General features: G+C 36.6%; 1 protein-coding gene across 2 annotated transcripts; it reads left to right on the top strand.

Moving 5' to 3' along the window:
* Positions 1-1,053: 1,053 nt before the first annotated feature.
* Positions 1,054-20,146, top strand: LOC108489278 (cleavage and polyadenylation specificity factor subunit 1). Of its 2 annotated transcripts, none has more exons than XM_017793696.2 (26): positions 1,054-1,561; positions 2,133-2,279; positions 2,442-2,595; positions 3,204-3,339; positions 3,752-3,897; positions 4,516-4,611; positions 4,760-4,812; positions 5,592-5,723; positions 6,580-6,631; positions 6,738-6,857; positions 7,340-7,474; positions 7,966-8,094; positions 12,952-13,029; positions 13,224-13,364; positions 13,735-13,829; positions 14,381-14,577; positions 14,755-15,542; positions 16,025-16,105; positions 16,198-16,263; positions 16,354-16,431; positions 16,991-17,221; positions 17,634-17,765; positions 17,875-18,051; positions 18,285-18,470; positions 18,872-19,254; positions 19,680-20,146. In XM_017793696.2, the coding sequence occupies exons 1-26, from the start codon at positions 1,239-1,241 to the stop codon at positions 19,792-19,794; spliced, it is 4,371 nt and encodes a 1,456-aa protein (XP_017649185.1). In that variant the 5' UTR covers positions 1,054-1,238; the 3' UTR covers positions 19,795-20,146. The 2 variants fall into 2 exon arrangements, with proteins under 2 accessions (XP_017649185.1, XP_052874929.1); XM_053018969.1 differs by having other exon boundaries at positions 1,389-1,561; positions 2,174-2,279.
* Positions 20,147-20,900: the final 754 nt, after the last annotated feature.

The raw sequence follows: 20,900 nt of genomic DNA, 5'->3' as shown, positions 1-20,900 counted from the left end.
AGAGTTTTTGTGGTGATAGTCCCCTTAAACACCGAATCAGTAATCGGTGGTGAGGATACAAAATAGAAATCAAACAATTTTACTGCATAGGCCCGTAATGGAATAAACCCGTAATAGGGCATTCCATTGAACCAAACAGGTATTTAGGGTGGGCCCACGGAATAGAGTTGTAATGACATAGACATTACATTGAACCAAACATGGTGTCAATTTCTTCACTATTTTACCCCATAAATTTTTACTATTTTTATTAAAAAAGCTAAATTTAAATTTAAATAAATCTTAGTATATGCACTTAAATTGTAGTATGTGTAGATATTTTATATATAAAAGTATGAATCTATTACATATATCTTTTAATTTAAATACATTAAATCTGTACATTTATATATAAAAGTATTAATTTACATTATTATTAATTAAAGGTGTATTGATTGTTTTATTATTATAATCAATATTAGCATCTGCATATATCAAATTATTTAAATTTATTTATTAAATAATTTATTATTAGACTTAAATAGTGATAGATTTTCATAACTCTAAGAATTATAATTAATTTATACACTAAGTAAATTCATGCTTCCCATGGGAAAGAAAACTAGTTTTGTAATAATTTTATAATATTTTATAAATTTATATCAATTTTCATAATTTTTAATTATTTTTATGGGAAAAATATTAGATTAAACTAGAAACTATCACGTGTTATTATCTGCTTAGTCTATTAATTTATTTTAATGGTCATGGTTAATAACAAAAATTATTAATCGAGAAATTTAATTGATTATTTTAATTAATGATAAAACTTAATTTAGTGTAAATTTAATCAACGGGTTTAGTTAATTTTTACATTTTTAAAGATTTATTTTTGACTTTAACTAAATACATTTCTTATTTTTTTGTTTTTCAAGAAAAAAAGCAAGAAAAAAAGACTTTGGTTCCTTAAATCAAACTGAGCCTATAACACCAAAGGCAAACTAATTTAAAAATAAAATTATATTTCATTTTCTTCTTATGAGTTATGGTTTTTTTTATTTCTCGCTATATTTTGGTCCAAACCCAGACCCAGATGAGAAGCTGAACCGAAAATAAACCGAAGGGTTTAAGACTTTGGAGCTCAAACTTTGGCTCTTCTGTTCTCAGTCTTGCTGCCTAAACTTCTAAACGGCTAGATACCCCCCAACTTGGCTCTTTCTCTGAAATCCAGAAACCCTAAAACTCCCTCGGCTTCCACAATGAGCTACGCGGCCTACAAGATGATGCACTGGCCCACCGGTATCGAGAACTGCGCCTCCGGCTTCGTCACCAACTGCCTTGCCGATTTTACGCCCCAAATTCCTCTCAACCACACCGAAGATCTTGAATCCGACTGGTCCTCTAGGCGCGGCATTGGTCCCGTTCCTAACCTTATCGTCACTGCTGCTAATGTTCTCGAACTCTATGTAGTCAGGGTTCAAGAAGAGGGCACCAGAGAAGCCAGAAATTCCACGGAAGTCAAGCGCGGTGGCATTATGGATGGGGTCTCTGCCGTTTCACTCGAGCTCGTTTGCAGTTATAGGTTTGGCTTCGAAACCATAAGGCCTTTTGAAAATGCACGCATATCCTTTATGTTTAGTTTTGGCCTTTACTTTGACTTCGTAGTACTTTTTATGTTTTTGAATTTATGTGGCAGTTTGCTCAGTGAGTATCGGAAATGAATTGGATAACTAGCGGGATTTCTTGGTGTTTGGTTCATATTTTGCTTCCATAGCTTTTGCTTTCCGAAGCTAAAAACCAAACACGCATTAGAATGTAAAAAAAAAAAGAAGCAAATTTTTATAAACGGGAATAAGAAAATTAAAAATTGAATTTCATGGAGAGTAAAAACGCATATGGTTTTACTTCTATATGGAACCGTTATATTTGTATTGGTGTTCCTTGTTAGTCATATGGTATTCATTTTGAATCAACATGGTTTTGCTTTTGTGTTGGTTATATCAAGTGATGAAAATGCCAACCAAAATGCAGCCTGAAAAATTTTCCCTTCTTCCCTTGTGTTGTTTGTAAGGTCTTGTATGCTTTCTGACTTTCTGGACTTCTCTTTGGGATGTTTTTATGTTTTTTTTGGGTGTTTAAAAATTCTACCGCAGATTGCATGGTAATGTTGAATCTATGGCGGTTCTATCAATAGGAGGTGGTGATGTCTCTAGGAGAAGAGATTCAATTATCTTAACATTTCAAGATGCCAAAATTGCGGTCCTGGAGTTTGATGATTCAACCCATAGTCTTCAAACAAGGTAAGGATATATCATGGAAAATGTTATTCATACCATTCTGATTTGTGGATTCTTTGTTGTCCTCCTAGTTTTGATTCTTATGGTAGAGCTATTTGTCCAATATATAGCCTGTTCCCCAATTTTTGAAGTCTGACACTTACTCATTGATGATTTCTTTTCCAGCTCAATGCACTGTTTTGAGGGCCCAGAGTGGTTTCATTTGAAAAGAGGGAGAGAATCATTTGCAAGAGGCCCTTTGGTAAAGGCTGATCCTCAAGGCAGATGTAGCGGTGTTCTTGTTTATGGTTTGCAAATGATAATACTTAAAGCTGCTCAGGTCTCTTTTGCTTCCTGTTCTTTTGACTATTTCATAGTTCACTTCTCTATATCTAATGGCACTATGAAAAACCTTTTCATGCATAGGCCTGTAGGGAGAAAATGGTAGTGTGTCTCACTGTAATTGTTACCTATGTTTTCTAGGTGTGTATTTTTCAGTTAGACTACAAAAGTTCTGCTGTTTGTTTGACAGCTGCTTGAGAATTGTAATTCCTACTTACCCAATATTCTTGAGGTTGCATATATTTAAACTCCTATTTCTGTGGACGAGGAGTATTAGTTCTCCTTCTAATGCTTTAGCTAAGAACTATTTCCATAATACAGAAGAAGAATAACATTTGAATTGTTGGAAATCTAGTATTTCATTTTTTGAAAAAAAAAGGTTCTTGTTAAAAGATTCATGTTCTTGGTAAATTCTGAACAAAGGTTAATTGTTGGAAATCTCACACTTATTTATACATCCAAAATCACAAAAACCAGTATACTAAAGTTGAAGTTCTCAAGAAATGGGAGGGTCCTTGTGGTGGCTGATGTTAAAAGGTCATAAGCATTCTTAAGAAGGCCTCAGCAGTTTTCTTCTATTTTTGATATGGAAACTTTATTTTTCAGGCTGGTTCTGGATTTGTTGGTGAGGATGATGCTTTTGGATCTGGAGCCACAGTTTCTGCCCGTGTTGAATCATCTTACATTATTAATTTGCGAGATTTGGATATGAAGCACATAAAAGACTTCATATTTGTGCATGGTAAGGTTGAGCAACTATCTCTTATTGATTTTAAGATTTTATTGGAAGTATTTGCTCTTTAGCAAGTTAGTGTACCTATATTTGGTTTCAATTTGTAGAAAATCTTCTAGCAGTCTCTAATTTTTTAGCTGGTTATGTGAACCTCTTTCTCCTTGTTAGATTCTAGTTAAATTTAATGACTTTGGGGTCTTTATTAGACTGTCACTCTTATTTTGGCTACTTGAAATTGAATTACTTGGAAAACTTGCTAGACTTCATTTTATTACTCATAATGTCACAGTTGAAAAACTTTTGAATCATGTTAATTACGGCTGATATCCATTTAGACGTTGACACTGTTGCTTTTTCTTTCTTTTTCTCAATTTATTTGAGCTACTCTTCAATATTTTCTTATATTTAAAAAATAATCTAGGTTATATTGAGCCGGTCATGGTTATACTTCATGAGAGGGAACTTACTTGGGCTGGACGAGTCTCTTGGAAGCACCATACTTGTATGATTTCTGCTCTTAGTATCAGCACAACATTGAAGCAGCATCCCCTCATATGGTCAGCAGCTGTATGTTCTCAACATGATTAGTTATGTTTTATAGCTATTAATAGAAATGCTTTTGATATATACATTACTTGGATTTGGGTGTGAGTGTTGGTTAGGGATATGTGTCCTATATCGGTATAATTAGGGATTTCCAAGTTTTTCCATGAATTTGGAGGATCCTAGGAGGCCATGTCTCCATATCCATGTGTTGGACATGAGTGTGAGATACAGTTACTTAAAAAAAAATGAAGGGTTAAAGCAACATGCGCTAAGCTAGAAATGAAATTTGACTAAGATAATTCAATTTCTTCCTTCCTCTCTTCCAATGAAAGGTTGTGGCTGCTGGATATGTGCTGAATATAGAAGTTTGTGCTTTTGATTGACTACCTATTCTGTGGCTTTTATTTGAAAAATGGTGATTTGATGCTTAATTCCTTGCAACGTGAAAATTTTTGTGTCAACCACATGATCTATTAAAAATTACCAATGAATACTACAAAAGCATTATTTCAGCTTTTCTATGCTAATATTTTCTAGCAAATTAAGTGTAAAATTCAGAAACATTGTATTTTTTGATGAGCTGGAGGTTTGTGGGTAGTCCTTCCAAAAGCCAACCTTATTGGAATGTCTTTATTTCAGAACCTTCCTCATGATGCTTATAAGCTACTTGCTGTTCCATCACCAATTGGAGGCGTTCTTGTGCTTAGTGCAAATATGATTCATTATCATAGTCAGGTAGACTTCCATTGTCTAGGCATGAGCTGGTCTAGCATTTTTTTGTAAGATTGCTTTCTGTTTAAATTTTGATTTAGTGATATGTGTATCATCTACTTTTTCTAGTTTATCCTTAAGAATCCCATAACTTGCAAGTCTGTTTCTGCAGTCAGCATCATGCGCACTTGCTTTGAACAGTTATGCTGCTTCTGTTGATAACAGGTCATCTCTCTCTCTCTCTCTCTCTCTCTGACACACACATACACAAGTGTTTATTGACCTGATCCTGCTACATACCTGCACCTACAGCTTGACGAAAATCTAATTGAAGAAAATGGGATCTCCATTCTAATTCAGGCCCTGCATGTAGTCCCAAAAGAATCTTTCTTAATTAAGAGCTTAAATGTGATCATAACTTGAATAAGTTCTAAGCCTTACATGAAATAAAAACCATAATTGAAGAATTCTTGGAATTTAATCTTGACATCTCTATTGTCAACCTCAACTGTTGCAACTTTCAATATGCTTTTACAACAATGTGAAAGTGGTAGTGTGTGTGTGGAGTCATTATTGTCAAAGGATGATAGCTTGTTCTGGTATCTTGTCAGTATCACTTTTTTCTGTGCGAAAGGTGGTGGATTACAAATTAGTGCCGTAGGGCATTCTTCATTCCTGTGTGAAAATGGTCGGCACTGTGTTATATATGCTTATCTGATCAATCTTGAATAGCTGTTTGAATCATTTGTGCGTTTCAGAAGTTGCCTGTTGGTTTTGACAGTAACAACTGATCTTCACATTAATTGATTGGTATCTCACTTTTTCTTTTTCACGGTGGTCTATTTTGTTAAAGTGGCTTTTGAGATAATGGTTAAATGTGTTAAGCATCTAATATTTGTTAACCAGTCTTCTGAAATTTTGCTTTCGATTCTCTCCCCCCCCCCCCTTTTTTTCTCTGAAGTCCTATCCTCTCACACTGATTGTGTTTTGTTTTTTTATTTTAGTCAAGAACTTCCAAGATCAAGTTTCAACGTAGAACTTGATGCTGCTAATGCAACTTGGTTACTTAATGATGTAGCTTTGCTTTCATCAAAGACTGGAGAACTACTATTGCTGACCCTTGTTTATGATGGGAGGTAAGTGTTCTTCATTTGGTTGTCATTTTTCTCTTTTATGTTGGTTTCCTTTAAGCTGCAGAACTAGAACTCAGTCTTTTTTTGTTCTGATGGCATAAATAATTGAATTGGTAGACAGTAATGATATTGCATAGCAATCTTCATCAAGGTGATGGTAAGGGAATAATTTTAACGAGTATTGGATTCTGTTGGCTGATAGTCAAAATGTTATGATCTTTTGCTTGAAATAGGAAATAAAATTTGCATATAAGTGGCAGTAATGAGGTCCTATTATTCAGAAGAGTTAGGTTGAGGCAGAAGTTCTGCTGCAAGCACGCCCTTATTGATATCAGATATATGATACAGTTGCTTTCTTAAGTTTTATTAATTTGTTATATTTTGTTCTAGAAGATGGGTTTTCCTCTTTGAAATCTTTATTCATGACTCAAATTCCTTCATTACTTTACATCATTAGTTTATAAATAAACTAACAAATTAAAATTAGTTTTGTTTAATAAGTAATATAATTTTTCTCTACTAAGCCATTGACCAATTAAGCTAAGAAAACATATGATTGTTGAAGAGTGCTTGAGGTTATTCTTTGTTGTATACTCAGACTCGGTGTGACTATTGGATATGTGTATGTATACGACATGGGTATTGTCAGACTTTTCCAAGGTTTTCCATGTATTTGGAAGATCCTTGGGGGTCATGTCCCAATATCCATGTGTCAGACATGGGTACTCCAAGAAAAATGGAGAGTCCAAGCATCATAGTTCGATTTGCTTAGGTTTTTTTTTTTTTTTACTTTGTAGTCATGAAATTAGTGAAGCTGCTACAGATCTTGTTTTTTAATTGTTTCTTTTCTCCTTTGAAGGGTTGTGCAGAGACTTGACCTCTCCAAGTCTAAGGCTTCAGTACTTACTTCGGTTAGTTAATCGCTAAAATTTTCATGCTCATGCCGAAATATATTTATTTCCATTTTTTTCCTGTCATTGACTAGTTATGTTGGGAATTTTGCTTTAATTCATTTAGGACATTACAACTATTGGGAATTCATTGGTCTTTTTGGGTAGTCGATTAGGAGATAGTTTACTTGTGCAATTCAGCAGTGGATCGGGAGCATCAACCTTGCCATCTGGCTTGAAGGAAGAGGTGTGTTTGTTATCAGCTTCTATTCTGTAATTTGTATGCTAAAAATTAAATTATTTTGAGGTATAATTGTTTTTGGATTATGCAACATCCAAGCTATTTTCAATATCTTCTATTCACACTTGACTTTTTAGGCACTATTAGTTTGTTGATATTCCAACACTGAAGGGCTGTTATCTCATATTCCAGGAATATCATGGCATCATTCAATAATTTATAAACTAAATTAAATAATTTTGAGGTAGTGTTGTTTCTGGATTGTGCAACATACCCATGCTGTTTTCAGTATCTTCTATGCACACTTGACCTTTTAGACACTATTAGTTGGTTGATAATCCCACACTGAAGGGCTGTTATCTCACATTCCAGGAATATCTTGGCGTCATTTCGGCATAGTTTCATAGTTCATTCTAAAATTGCTCTTCATTAAATTGTTTTCTGTTGGAATGCCATAAAGATTTCTTTCTGGTTCTCTATTCTTCTAGGTTGGAGATATTGAAGGTGATGTGCCTTTGGCCAAGCGCTTGCGAAGGTCATCCTCTGATGCTTTGCAAGATGCAGTCGGCAGTGAAGAGCTTTCCTTGTATGGTTCAACCCCAAATAACAGTGAATCAGCACAGGTGGTGTACCTCTATAATTAATACAGGGCCGTTTGTTGATGCTTTTAAGCTTCATCTTAGAAGAAATTCTTAAAATAAGGGGGATGGAAATCAAAGGAAATCAAACTCTTTTGGGATTTGCAACCAAATAATCAACTAGTAATAAAAAGCTTAGGCTGATTTGTAGTTTTGCAGTTAAAATAAACTGGACAATTGCTTCATTCCTTTGGAACCAGCTCCTGTGCTTTTCACGATTTCTAATTTTGACAGTTGCTGCGTTAAAGTTGTAGTTCTGCAATTTCTTTGTTTAGTAGGTTTGGGAAATTATTTGTACTAATGGTGTCTTACTAGGTAAAATTTGTACTGCAATTAGCATCAAGAGAAGAATGTTTCTGTTATCATTTGCATTTATTTCATGTATTATATTCTGCATGGCTCATTATTGTAATGGATATGGTTATTATTTCTCAACTTTTACACCCTATTATGTTTCTCTTTCTCCATGCGTGCAGAAAGCTTTCTTGTTTGCAGTGAGGGACTCGTTAATAAATGTTGGCCCTTTGAAGGACTTCTCATATGGCTTGAGGGTTAATGCTGATGCAAATGCAACGGGAATAGCCAAACAAAGTAACTATGAACTGGTTAGTTTTAGCGAGTTAGACACTTATTATCTACTCAGCTTTGACTAATGCATATGGATGGGGGTTTGGGTTTAGGGTTCTGATTTGAATTTGGCACCGCTTTTATGAAGGTGTGGCTACCTAAAATTTGCCTATTTATGTATTGGCTATTGAAGAAACTTAGAAAAAGATTGTTATTCATTTTGCTAATTAGTTTACACCTATAAAGAGAGGAATTAACACAAACAAGGAAAACAATCCTAAAAAATAGTAACTTCCTAAGAATCAGTGACTGAGATTAGTTTCTATTTACAATGAAAGTCCTAGTAATAAGGTAAGTTTTTTGTCCTTAATCTTAGGAATTCCAACACTCCCCCTCAAGCTGGAGTGTAGATGTTTTTCAAACCCAGCTTGCCAATAAGTTCTTCAAACATGTTTCTGTTCAAACTTTTAGTTAATACGTTTGCAACTTGTTGTCTAGTAGGTAGGTAGGTGATGCACACTTCTCCTGGGTGTATTTTTTCTTTTATAAAGTGGCGATCTATTTCCACATGTTTGGTGCGATCGTGATGCACAGGATTATGTGCTATGCTGATAGTTGCCTGGTTGTCACAGTACATCTTCATGGGCCTGGTGTAAGGCACTTTTAGTTCCCCCATAAGTCTTTGTATCCAAACTCCTTCGCATATACCATGAGATAGTGCTCGATACTCTGCCTCTGCATTGCTGCGTGCTACAACAGACTGTTTTTTGCTTCTCCACGTCACGAGGTTACCCCAAACATAACTACAATAGCCACTTGTAGAGCGTCTATCGTTAACAAAACCTGCCCAGTCTGTATTAGTGTAGACTTCCACTTTCTAGTTGGCAGTTTTCTTGAAATGCAGGCCTTTACCAGGAGTCCCTTTCAGATACCTTAATATTCTATATGCAGCTTCCAGGTGCTTCTCCCTCGGGGCATGCATGTACCTACTGATAACACTTACACTGAAGGCTATGTCTGGACGGGTGTGAGATAGGTAGATGAGTCTTCCTACTAGTCGTTGATATCTCCCCCTATTGATTTCTTCTCCATCCTCATCAGTTCCCAATTTAAGGTTAAATTCCATAGGAGTTTGGGCTGGTTTGCAGCCCATCAAACCAACTTCTGACAGTAGATCAAGAACATATTTCCTTTGGGAGATGGAAATACCTGTTTGGGACCTTGCTACCTCTATACCAAGAAAGTATTTAAGATTCCCCAAGTCTTTAAGCTCGAACTTTGTACCAAGGAATTCTTTCAACCTCACAATTTCACTTGAGTCATCTCCTGTTAATATTATATCGTCCACATAAACGATGAGGATGCAGCATTTTCCCTTTTCTGAGTGCTTGTAGAACATGGTGTGGTCTGCCTGCCCTTGAATGTAATTTCTGCTGGTCATAGCTTTTGCAAATCGGCTGAACCACGCTTGTGGAGATTGTTTCAGCCCATTTTTCAACTTACACACTTGGCCCTTGCTTTCTTCAAACCCGGGTGGGAAATCCATGTACACTTCCTCACTTAATTCTCTGTTGAGGAAAGCATTTTTTACATCCAATTGAGTCAAGTGCCAATCAAGGTTGGCAGCAAGAGATAGGAGGACTCGAATGGTGTTTAGCTTGGCAACCGGTGCAAACGTCTCGTCATAGTCAAGACCATAAGTTTGAGTGAAGCCTTTAGCCATAAGTCGAGCCTTGTATCGGTCAATACGGCCATCGGGTTTAAATTTCGTAGTGAAGATCCATTTGCATCCTACTATTTTTTTTCCCTTTGGTAGATCCGAGACTTCCCATGTTTCATTGTTTCTGAGGGCTTTCATTTCTTCCATCACAGCTTGTCTCCACTCAGCTGATTCAAGAGCCTCTTCTATATTTTTTAGAGTTTTTACAGAATTAACATTAGTCACAAAAGCTTTGTAAGACTTAGATAAATTTCCATAGGATACAAACCGAGAGATAGGGTGTTGAGTGAAGCTCCTTGTGCCCTTTCGAACTGCAATTGGAAGATAGATGGATGGTGACGGAGGTGAGACTTCTGTTTCAGAACAGTCCTCGGTTAGGGATGCAATTGGCACTGCTGTATCAGTTTTAGGAGAACGATTCCGTCGAGAGTAAACCTGTCTTTCGGGAACCTATTTTTGCTGTTTTCTTTGATCAGGGGGCTGTTGTACTTCGGTGGTGGTATTGTTATTGGGAAGGATCGGGCTAATTTCTTGCTGCACAGGGGAAATAGTCTATAAATCTGGGATTACCATAGCACCTTGGTTGTTAGGCTTGTTTGTGATAGTAGTTGTAGGATCATGAGGTATAATGAGGAGAGTATTAAAGGTCTCATCTTCATTGGAAGTCTCCCCCTGAAGATGAGATGCTGCAAAGTATGGTTCATTTTCAAAGAAGGTAACATCCCGAGAGACAAACATTCGGCGCAAGGTTGGTGAGTAACACTTATAGCCTTTTTGTGTGGGGGAATATCCAATGAAGATGCAGGTGTGGGCTCGAGGATCAAGTTTGGATTGAATTGGTTGATGGTTATGGACAAAAACTTTGCAACTGAATATTTTGGCTGGAAGATTAGGAGCACGAAATAGAGGAAAGGACTTTAGAAGGGTATTTAGAGGTCTTTGGAAATTGAGGACCTTTGATGGCAGTCGGTTTACGAGATAGCAGGCAGTGAGGATAGCCTCTCCCCAAAAGTATTTTGGAACATTCATGGTGAACATTATGGCTCGAGCCACAGCAAGGAGATGTCGATTTTTTCTCTTGGAGATCCCGTTTTGTTGAGGAGTGTCAGGACAAGAGCTTTGGTGTATGATGCCTTGATCAGAAAGGTATGGGCTTAGGACAGAGTTAAAGTATTCTCTCCCATTGTCAGTGTGGAGAGTGTATGGTAGAGTTGAACTGGGTTCGAACCATTGCGTGAAAATTTTGGAATACTTTGGGTGTTTTAGATTTTTCTTTGAGGAGATAGACCCAACATACCCTAGTGTGATCATCAATGAATGTTATAAACCACCTAGCCCCTGTAATTTTTTTCATTCGGCTGGCTCCCCATAGGTCACTGTGGATTAATGAAAATGGTTGGGACTGGATATATGGTTTTAATGGGTATGGCAACGGGTATGTTTGGATAATTGGCAAATTTCACAATTCAAGGAATTAATACTTTTATTTCGAAATAACAGCGGAAGATGTTTCTTCAAATACAAAAAGTTTGGATGCCCTAACCTACGGTGACATAACATAATCATGTCCTCTTTTGAAGTGGATAGAGCCAATCCTCCTTGTGTGCTGTCTTTATTCCAAACATATAGTCCATCATCAACTTTAGCAGTGCCAATCATCCTCCCCGATTTTTGTTCCTGTATCACACAACCAATTGCAGAAAATTTAGCAAGAAGTTTTTCATCCTTAGTAAGTTTACTGATTGAAAGTAAATTGCAGGACGAGTTTGGGACATGTAGGACTTTATCGAGAGAAAAATTCTCTGTTATTTGTACTTCTCCTACTCCAGCCATAGGTGAGTAAGAACCATCAGCTATGCGGATTCGGGACTTGTCATGACAAGGGGTGTAGGTGTGAAACAATGTGGAGTTAACTGTCATGTGATCGGAGGCACCCGAATCGAGTATCCAAGAGGATTGATTATTAGATTCAAAGGCAATATTGAGGGCAGTACCTTGGGTGGCTAGAGATCAATGAGCAGTGGAAGTACCAAGTATCTTATGGAGAGTCTCAAGTTGGGTTTTGGTTAGGCGAACATCGAGAACAAAGATCTGCAGCGAAGGAGGATAACAGGCGTCTTATTATCCTTCTGTTTTTTTTCAGGATAGCCATGGAGTTTGAAGCACTTTTCCTTTGTATGACCAACACGGTTGCAGTGGTTACACCATGGCCTAATTGATCCAGAATCATTTCCAGCCCGTGGTTTTTGTGGCTGTGGACCTCTGGAGATGAGGGCAGAGGTCTCAGTAGACCGGTTGCCAAGAGTTGTCACATGTTTAGGTTCCTTTGAGTCTCCCATCATGACAAGACGACGCTTTTCTTCTCTTCTAACTTCTGCAAATGCTTCATCGACGGTTGGGAGAAGTGATCTGCCCAGAATTCGGCCACGGACCTCATCTAACTCACGGTTTCGTCTTGCTAGAAACTCATAAAGACGTTCATTGTTGAGATGAGTCATAAACTTGGTGTGTTCCAAGCCTTCACCCCAATTTGCCTCATAGTACGTATCCAGTTCCTGCCACAAAGTTTTCAGATTGTTGTAGTAGTGAGTTACTTCGAGTGTCCCTTGTCGGATATCCTTTAACTTAAGCTTGATCTCAAATACTTGGGAGGCGTTTCCAAGATCCGAGTAGTTTTCTTTGATTGCATCCCACATGTCTTTTGCAGATTTGAAAAAGAGATAGGTGCGGCTTATATGGTCTTCCATCTAATTAATTAGCCAAGCCATTACAGTCGAGTTGTTGAGTTCCCAAGTGGCATAGGTCGGGTTAGCTGTGGTTGGTCGTGGAATTTCTCCATTGATGTATCCTAATTTGCCGCGACCACGAATCACCATAAGGACCGATTGAGACCATTGCAAGAAGTTTTTCCCATCTAGCCGATGATTGGTGATTATAAGGGAGGAATTAAGTTCACCTTGAGTGATTCCCTGATTGACATTCTGAGTTATTTGTGAAGTCTCAGTTTCAGACAGAGTTTCATTGACGTCACCCATGGGAGGAGGACTAAACCGGAGGGATTTTTAGGAAGGGATTTTAGCAGTTATTTCATTTTCTTATCCTCTGTTTGCATTTTTTCCTCCAAATGATTTGCAGTTATGTTGTGCCTGAAGTCTGTTCTTGGCTAATCTTTCAGGTATGCTGTTCTGGCCATGGAAAGAATGGTGCCCTCTGCGTTCTTCGGCAGTCGATTCGTCCAGAAATGATTACTGAGGTTCATTCCTACTCCAGCTTTGACTGAATTTCACCTGTTAAAATTTTTAAATGTTGATATAATCCATGTAAACCATTTTCTGGTTGCTACTAATCTATTGCATTTTCAGTTGTAAACATCACTTCTTAGTGCTAGAACCATCATCTGTGAAACTCTATGCATGCATCATTACATGCACACTTTTGCATCTGCAGGTTGAACTAACTGGTTGTAAAGGAATTTGGACTGTTTACCACAAGAGCACTCGCGGTCACAATGCTGATTCTTCTAAACTAGCTGACGATGATGATGAATATCATGCATATTTGATTATAAGTCTGGAGGCACGAACTATGGTATAATCTCATGCATAACCTTAGAAGACCTTTTGTTTTATTGCCTTTTCTCTTTGCTTGCTTTCTCTATGACAGATAATGTATTAATTATCTGTCTATTCCAATTTCTTTTATTAGCATCAGAACACCTGAGAATAAGAAATGATTTATCACTTTAATTCTTTATCAGGTTCACTTTAGTTTTGCTAATAAAGTAACATTTTGTAAGAAGCTTAAAGAGATGGGTTCAGATAAAAAATGTCTTTCAAATCTCAATGTTTGAAATTGCTGTTTTTGCTTAACAAAAAGGGAGAGAATGGCTACTACTAACTTACAAATTGTACATTTGACTTTCTATGTTGACCACTGCTTAACTCACTATGGTGATCAGGTTCTTGAAACTGCTGATCTTTTGACAGAAGTGACTGAAAGTGTAGACTATTATGTTCAAGGTAGAACAATTGCTGCAGGAAATTTGTTTGGAAGGTGACAACACTAACATGCTCTATATATTTTCGTGAAAATATTTTGTCTTGGTTTGTGGTTAGATTTTCAAGAAGAACAGTTTCCTTTCTGGTGTTCTATTTTTATTTATACCAGTAAACGCTGTCTGCTTTTATCATTTCAATGCCACAGTTTCATTTAGCTGGTTTGCATACTCACTATACAGTTTATTGATCCTAATTATTTTTTCACTTGAACCTAAACTCTTGGGAGTTTTTACGAATCTCAGGTGAAATGACATTGTTGTTATTCAACAATATCTTGCTTAGAATAACTTGAAGAGTTTTCTTGCTTGACAAGTTTGAAACCTGTCTTAGAAAATTTCGTTTCTTTTTTGCTTTCTATGTCCATTTAGCCATGTAATATTAGATACCATGCTTCTAACTATAGTATTTACAAGTTAAATATCATTGGGCTTGTATGACTTGTGGATGTGTTACTTTGAAGATCAGGATTCGTTGGCACTCTCATGTTTAGAGGTGCTTACATTCACATACAAAATTCTAAATACTTCTCTCATCATGTTCTTCTAGGCGTCGAGTTATCCAGGTTTTTGAACGTGGTGCTCGAATTCTGGATGGTTCTTTTATGACTCAAGAACTGAGTATTCCATTGCCAAACTCTGAAACTAGCTCTGGTTCTGATAATTCTACGGTTATGTCTGTTTCTATTGCGGATCCGTATGTGTTGCTAAGAATGACTGATGGAAACATTTTGCTCCTTATTGGAGGTATGGTTTGTCGTAGATGATATTTATGCATGTGTTTGTTAACTTGCATCTCTCTTTACTTTCCATGAACCTTCATAACTTGTCTTTACTGTATTACAAAACCATGCAGCAATGTGGCATCCTGTTGCTTCTGTTACTGGATTTCTTAATGTTTTTATGTTTAACTTTGAATTACAGATCCTGCCATGTGCACTGTTTCTATAAACAGTCCAGCTGCCTTTGAAGGCTCTAAGAAAAGGGTATCTGCTTGTTCATTGTATCATGATAAAGGTCCAGAGCCATGGCTCCGCAAAGCAAGTAGTGATGCATGGCTTTCCACTGGCATTGGGGAGTCCATTGACAGTGCTGATGGAGGGCCACATGATCAAGGGGATATATATTGTGTCATTTGCTATGAGAATGGTGCTCTTGAAATATTTGATGTGCCTAATTTCAATTCTGTTTTCTCTGTTGAAAAATTTGCATCTGGAAGAGCCCACCTTGTTGATGCCTATTCACAGGAATCTTCTGAAGATTCTGAGAAACCTATTAACAAAAGTTCTGAAGAATTGGCTGGACAAAGCAGGAAGGAAAATGTACACAACTTGAAGGTTGTTGAGTTGGCCATGCAGAGGTGGTCTGGAAATCACAGTCGCCCATTTATTTTTGGAATATTAACAGATGGAACAATTCTTTGTTATCATGCTTACCTGTTTGAAGGTCCAGATAATACTTCAAAAGTTGAAGGTTCAGCTTCTGCACAAAATTCTGTTGGCTTGAGCAATGTCAATGCTTCTAGGCTTAGGAATTTGAGATTTATTCGTGTTTCCTTGGATGCATACACAAGGGAGGAGACATCAAATGGAACATTATCCCAAAGGATTACAATTTTTAAGAACATTAGTGGTTATCAAGGGTTTTTCCTCTCTGGGTTAAGACCAGCTTGGTTTATGGTGTTTAGGCAACGCCTTCGCATTCATCCACAGGTCTGAAATCAAGTTTCTCCTGCAATAGGATATAAATAATTTAATGGTCTAAAGTTAGATACAGTTTTCTATAAATTTTTGCACAAACTTTAATGTGATTTTAATAGTTGCAAATTGATAAAATAACTGATAAAATTTGGACCGAGTATACATGATAATTATTTTCTTCTTGTCTACTGCACCATTGTAACATTATAGTTAGAAACTCTCGGCCTATTTGAGAATCTATGTTTTTCTCATTTGCTATATTGACTTAAATCTTCTTTCTCAAATTTAGTTTTTATGGATAAAGTCTCAATGCCATTTAAATTTTGCCCAGTTTAGGAAGGATTCTGCTAGATATTTTATGTAGGTGCCTATAAATACTGAATGAAATCTTTAATTGAATACTGTCAACTTTTGACAGAATTACATCTTTAATTGTTTCATCATATTATGTAAGGATGTGTGTGCTCTTCTCATATCGTTTCTTTGTTTTTCAGATATGTGATGGATCTATTGTAGCTTTCACTGTTCTTCATAATGTAAACTGTAATCATGGGTTCATATATGTTACCTCACAGGTTAGATTTTACTTCAGCCTTTATATTTTTAAACAATAAACTTTTGCATAATGGCTAAAACAGAAAATTCTTTTTGGTATCTTTAATCCTAGGGTATTCTGAAGATCTGCCAAATGCCATCTACATCGAACTATGACAACTATTGGCCTGTGCAAAAGGTGATTTCTAACCTATCTTACCGGTAGAAATTATTCACATAAGTTATTTTTTTGTCCGTGTACTTAATAGAAACTTCCTCTCTGAGTTAGATTCCACTGAGGGGCACTCCACATCAAGTTACTTACTTTGCTGAGAGGAATCTGTACCCACTTATAGTTTCAGTTCCTGTAAGCATATTCTTTCTTTTCTCTACTATTTATTTTTGGTATGATATTAATATCTACAATGCCTGTTGCTATATAAACCTTTACAAGGTAATGTAGCCTACATATGGCTGGGGACCCATGCTGGCTGTCTGTTCTGGCTTCTAATGGTTTGAAAATGAACTTCATATATTGAGAACAATTCATTCTCACAAACTTTCTGCTATTGAACTCTGCAAACAGGCATGCATGTTGTTAATGCTAGGCTGCTGGTTTGTAGTTAATTCCTGCTGATTGTTTAGACTTATTAACATTTTAGAAGATTGGTAGGTGTTGGTTTCTCAATTTCTTCTTAAAGTAGCTACAATAATTAAGCATTTTATCAGAGGATATACTTGCATTCAATGGAATTTTAGTTGGGAAGAATTTGCATAGCCTCATCCACTGCATACATAATTCAAGTTTTGCTATGAAGTTGCTGCCTTATTCCTATGCGTAAGTTACAAGAAGTATGGTGGATCTAGGAGGGTGGAGGGGGTTGGGACTGTTTCCCAAAGTTCTGTACTGATCACTATAATTGCAGGTTCATAAGCCAGTTAATCAAGTGCTATCATCATTGGTTGATCAAGAAGCTGGCCATCAGATGGACAATCTTAATTTAAGTTCTGATGAATTGCACCGAACTTATACTGTGGAGGAGTTTGAGGTTCGGATTTTGGAACCTGAAAAATCTGGCGGTCCTTGGGAAACTAAGGCAACTATTCCAATGCAGAGTTCTGAAAATGCTCTAACTGTGAGAGTGGTCACTTTGTTTGTAAGTTCTTTTTTCTTTTGTTGTTCTGGTTGTTTTAGTCTTGGCTTATGTGCTTTCATGGTTCTGGAAGAGGGCTGATTTGAAGGATGATAGAATGCATGTCTTTGTGTTAGTCTTTTATAGAGATCATGCTTGATGTATCACACTTCATAGCTTAATTTAATCTTTACAAAATATGAGGGGACAACTCTGTAAGTATTGGGTCACATTTCATAGCTTAATTTAATCTTTACAAAATGTGAGGGGGCAACTCTGTAAGTATTGGGTTGAATGGTAATTAATATATTTGATGGAATCTGGCCTGGATACTTTCGAATTGGATCATTTATGTTATTGTCATGTCTTTCTGGGGATAGGCATTCTTTTTTCTGTTTAGGGGAAAAAGCTGTATTTAGACAGTGCTTTATTGCAGAATACCACCACAAAAGAGAATGAAACCCTTTTGGCTATTGGGACTGCTTACGTTCAAGGAGAGGATGTTGCAGCACGAGGACGTGTGCTTTTGTTTTCTATTGGAAGGAGCACTGATAATAATCAGAATCTGGTATTTTCTGACTCTCTAATTGTTCATGTCCAAAATGTTTAATCCAAATCTATTCTATATTTGCTTCATATCTGATTTCAACTTATGAATTGATTTTTATATTTTATAGGTTTCAGAGGTCTATTCAAAGGAACTAAAAGGTGCTATATCTGCTTTAGCCTCCCTTCAAGGTCATCTCTTGATAGCTTCTGGTCCTAAAATTATTCTACATATTTGGACTGGTAGTGAGTTGAATGGCATTGCATTTTATGATGCTCCACCATTATATGTTGTGAGCTTAAATATTGTAAGTGTTACTTACCTTGACAATCTTAATGACATGCTCTAGGTCTAGGGTCTTGAATGCCAGTCTGACTTTATTTTATTCCATCTGATATGATGTGATCTATTTTATTTTACCTTCTATAGATGATGTTTTGAACTCTCTGTTGACTGCAAATAGTTCTTAGTGGCCCTTTTGCATTTTATTTATTTATTATTTTAATGAATTTTTTGGTAAATACCTACAATGAACTGCAGGTCAAGAATTTCATTCTACTTGGTGATGTTCACAAGAGCATATATTTCCTTAGTTGGAAGGAACAGGGTGCTCAACTTAGCCTATTGGCCAAGGATTTTGGCTCCCTTGATTGTTTTGCAACAGAATTTTTGATTGATGGAAGTACCTTAAGTCTTATGGTTTCTGATGATCAAAAGAATATTCAGGTTATCGCATCCATCTTTTCTGCCATTTTGTATTTAAATTTGTGTATATGGTGTTTTTTCCATTTATAACATGTATTTGGTATCATGAAATTTTACTGTACCATTCCCCAGACATAGGCGTAGCTAGGGACACAAAGAAATCATGGATGATACAACTTGAGAAGAAAGTGGTTATTTTGAATACTCGGCTATTAACAATTTAACATTCATAGGCATCTTGTAGACACTGCCCTTCTATTTCTTTCACTAAAGGCCTTAATTCATCCAGCTGAAGTTTGCTTCATCATTTGCCATTAGGATCTACACCGTTTGAACTATTTGTTGAACTATGTTCATTTCTCATTTAGTTTGATTGTTTGTTATCAATTTTGACAATTTTGATGCTACTGTCTGCCATTCAGGTATTTTATTATGCACCAAAGATGTCTGAAAGTTGGAGGGGACAGAAGCTTCTTTCAAGGGCTGAATTCCATGTTGGTGCCCATGTAACTAAGTTCTTGCGGCTCCAGATGCTTTCTACTTCTGGTCGAACTAGTGCCACTGCTGGCTCTGATAAAACCAATCGATTTGCTTTGTTATTTGGTACTCTGGATGGCAGCATTGGCTGTATAGCTCCTCTTGATGAACTTACATTTCGTAGGTTGCAGTCTTTACAGAAAAAGCTTGTTGATGCTGTTCCACATGTAGCTGGTTTAAACCCAAGATCTTTTCGCCATTTTCGTTCAAATGGAAAGGCTCATAGGCCTGGTCCTGATAGCATAGTTGATTGTGAACTGCTTTGCCAGTAAGTAACATCTTTTTTTGTCTCTGAAAGAATTTTCATCTTATAATATCAAATTGAGTGCCAGAACTTGCATTTCTTTTAGTTCTACCCAATGTTGTACTGCTCGTGGTTCATGGTTACATAAGAATTAATGACATTTTCCTTCTTCTCCAAGCATAACATTTGCATTTTCAAGTTTTTGGTGGGCATGCCTGACCATGTATTAGAATGTATTACTCCACTAAAGCCCAAGAGAAAAATTTCCTCGTGAAAATATATCATTTGCTTTCTTTGTTTAAACTAATATCCCATGCAAATTTGTGAGGTGAGAAATGCTGATAATACCGTTGGCTAGAATTATTTAAATCAATAGGTCATTTAGTGTATGTGATCAATGGGAACCGTATAGTATCATGACGGCTGCACATTTTGAAATTGTTTTGCAGTTATGAAATGCTTCCATTGGAGGAACAACTTGAAATTGCTCATCAGATTGGAACAACCCGTTCCCAAATTTTGTCTAATTTAAATGATCTTACTTTGGGAACAAGCTTCTTGTAAAGCAGCAGATATCAAGGCAGGTAGGTTATGGAAAATATTTGATTTGTACGGAACAATTCATGAGGAGCATACCTGTTGTAGGATGAGTGACAGCATTTAAAAGCTTATTCAGATCAGGTTTGGTGTCTTTAGTTCATATGATATTGAGAAAGGAAAACAAATGTCGTATAGTGGATTGTGTTTTATCTGTATGGTGTAGAATCTTGTATCTTGGAGCTAGTAAACAGGACTATAATAGCAGCGCAGTAAATTTCTGTAATCTTTTGTTAGAAGCCACTGCGGCTGTAAACTGCTGATTGCTTTTGAACTTGTGTAGCTGATTAAATGAATGTCTGCACCTGTTTTCTTTTAACATTCCAGGTGAATTTGCACTTTGCTTGTGCCCAGTTGTTCAATCATGTTTGGTAGAACGTCATCAGCTATCTGAATTTATTTTCGAACTGTGGCTCCAACAATGGCTTATTATTGTTTGACATAATAGAGTTATGTTACAACAACAATTATGAATGTAGGTAAATGTTATTATGAAGACAGAAAAAAAAGGGTAAAATACTGAATGGACAGCCTACCAATTTATGATGAAGTTTTGAAAAAGAAGTGTATGTATAGGGTAAAACATCGTTTTTTTCATTTAGATGTTTTAAGTCAAAACCCAATTATAATCCAACAGCCCCACCTCGGTCCCCAGTGTTATAATGAGCATGCACCCAACTTGTACCCTACCTTTGTCCAGTAGAATCAATACCGGCTGTAAGATGAACTAACCTGGCACTTCCACTTCAATCTTCTCATTATTAGTATGTGCGTTCATAAATTAAATTTAAGCCACTGGTGATTAAGCACATTACACTATATCATAATCCAGTGATTTACTAGTGTTGAACCTCCATTACCGTTGGGTTAAGCAGATAATTCAATCACTTCATGACCATAAAAAAATGAATTTAGGTTTACTGTATCGTTACACGTGTGTGTGGGTGAATAACGTGTTGGTACAATGATGACACACGTGCACATGACATGGTTCATCATGTTATTCTTTAAGTGTCAACAGATGTTTCTGAAGTGTACGGGTATGGTCTATGAGTGCATTTTTCTTTTAAGGA

Source organism: Gossypium arboreum, chromosome 9, assembly GCF_025698485.1.
Source record: "Gossypium arboreum isolate Shixiya-1 chromosome 9, ASM2569848v2, whole genome shotgun sequence".
NCBI lineage: Eukaryota > Viridiplantae > Streptophyta > Magnoliopsida > Malvales > Malvaceae > Gossypium > Gossypium arboreum.
This window is presented reverse-complemented; position numbering and strand designations above follow the sequence as displayed.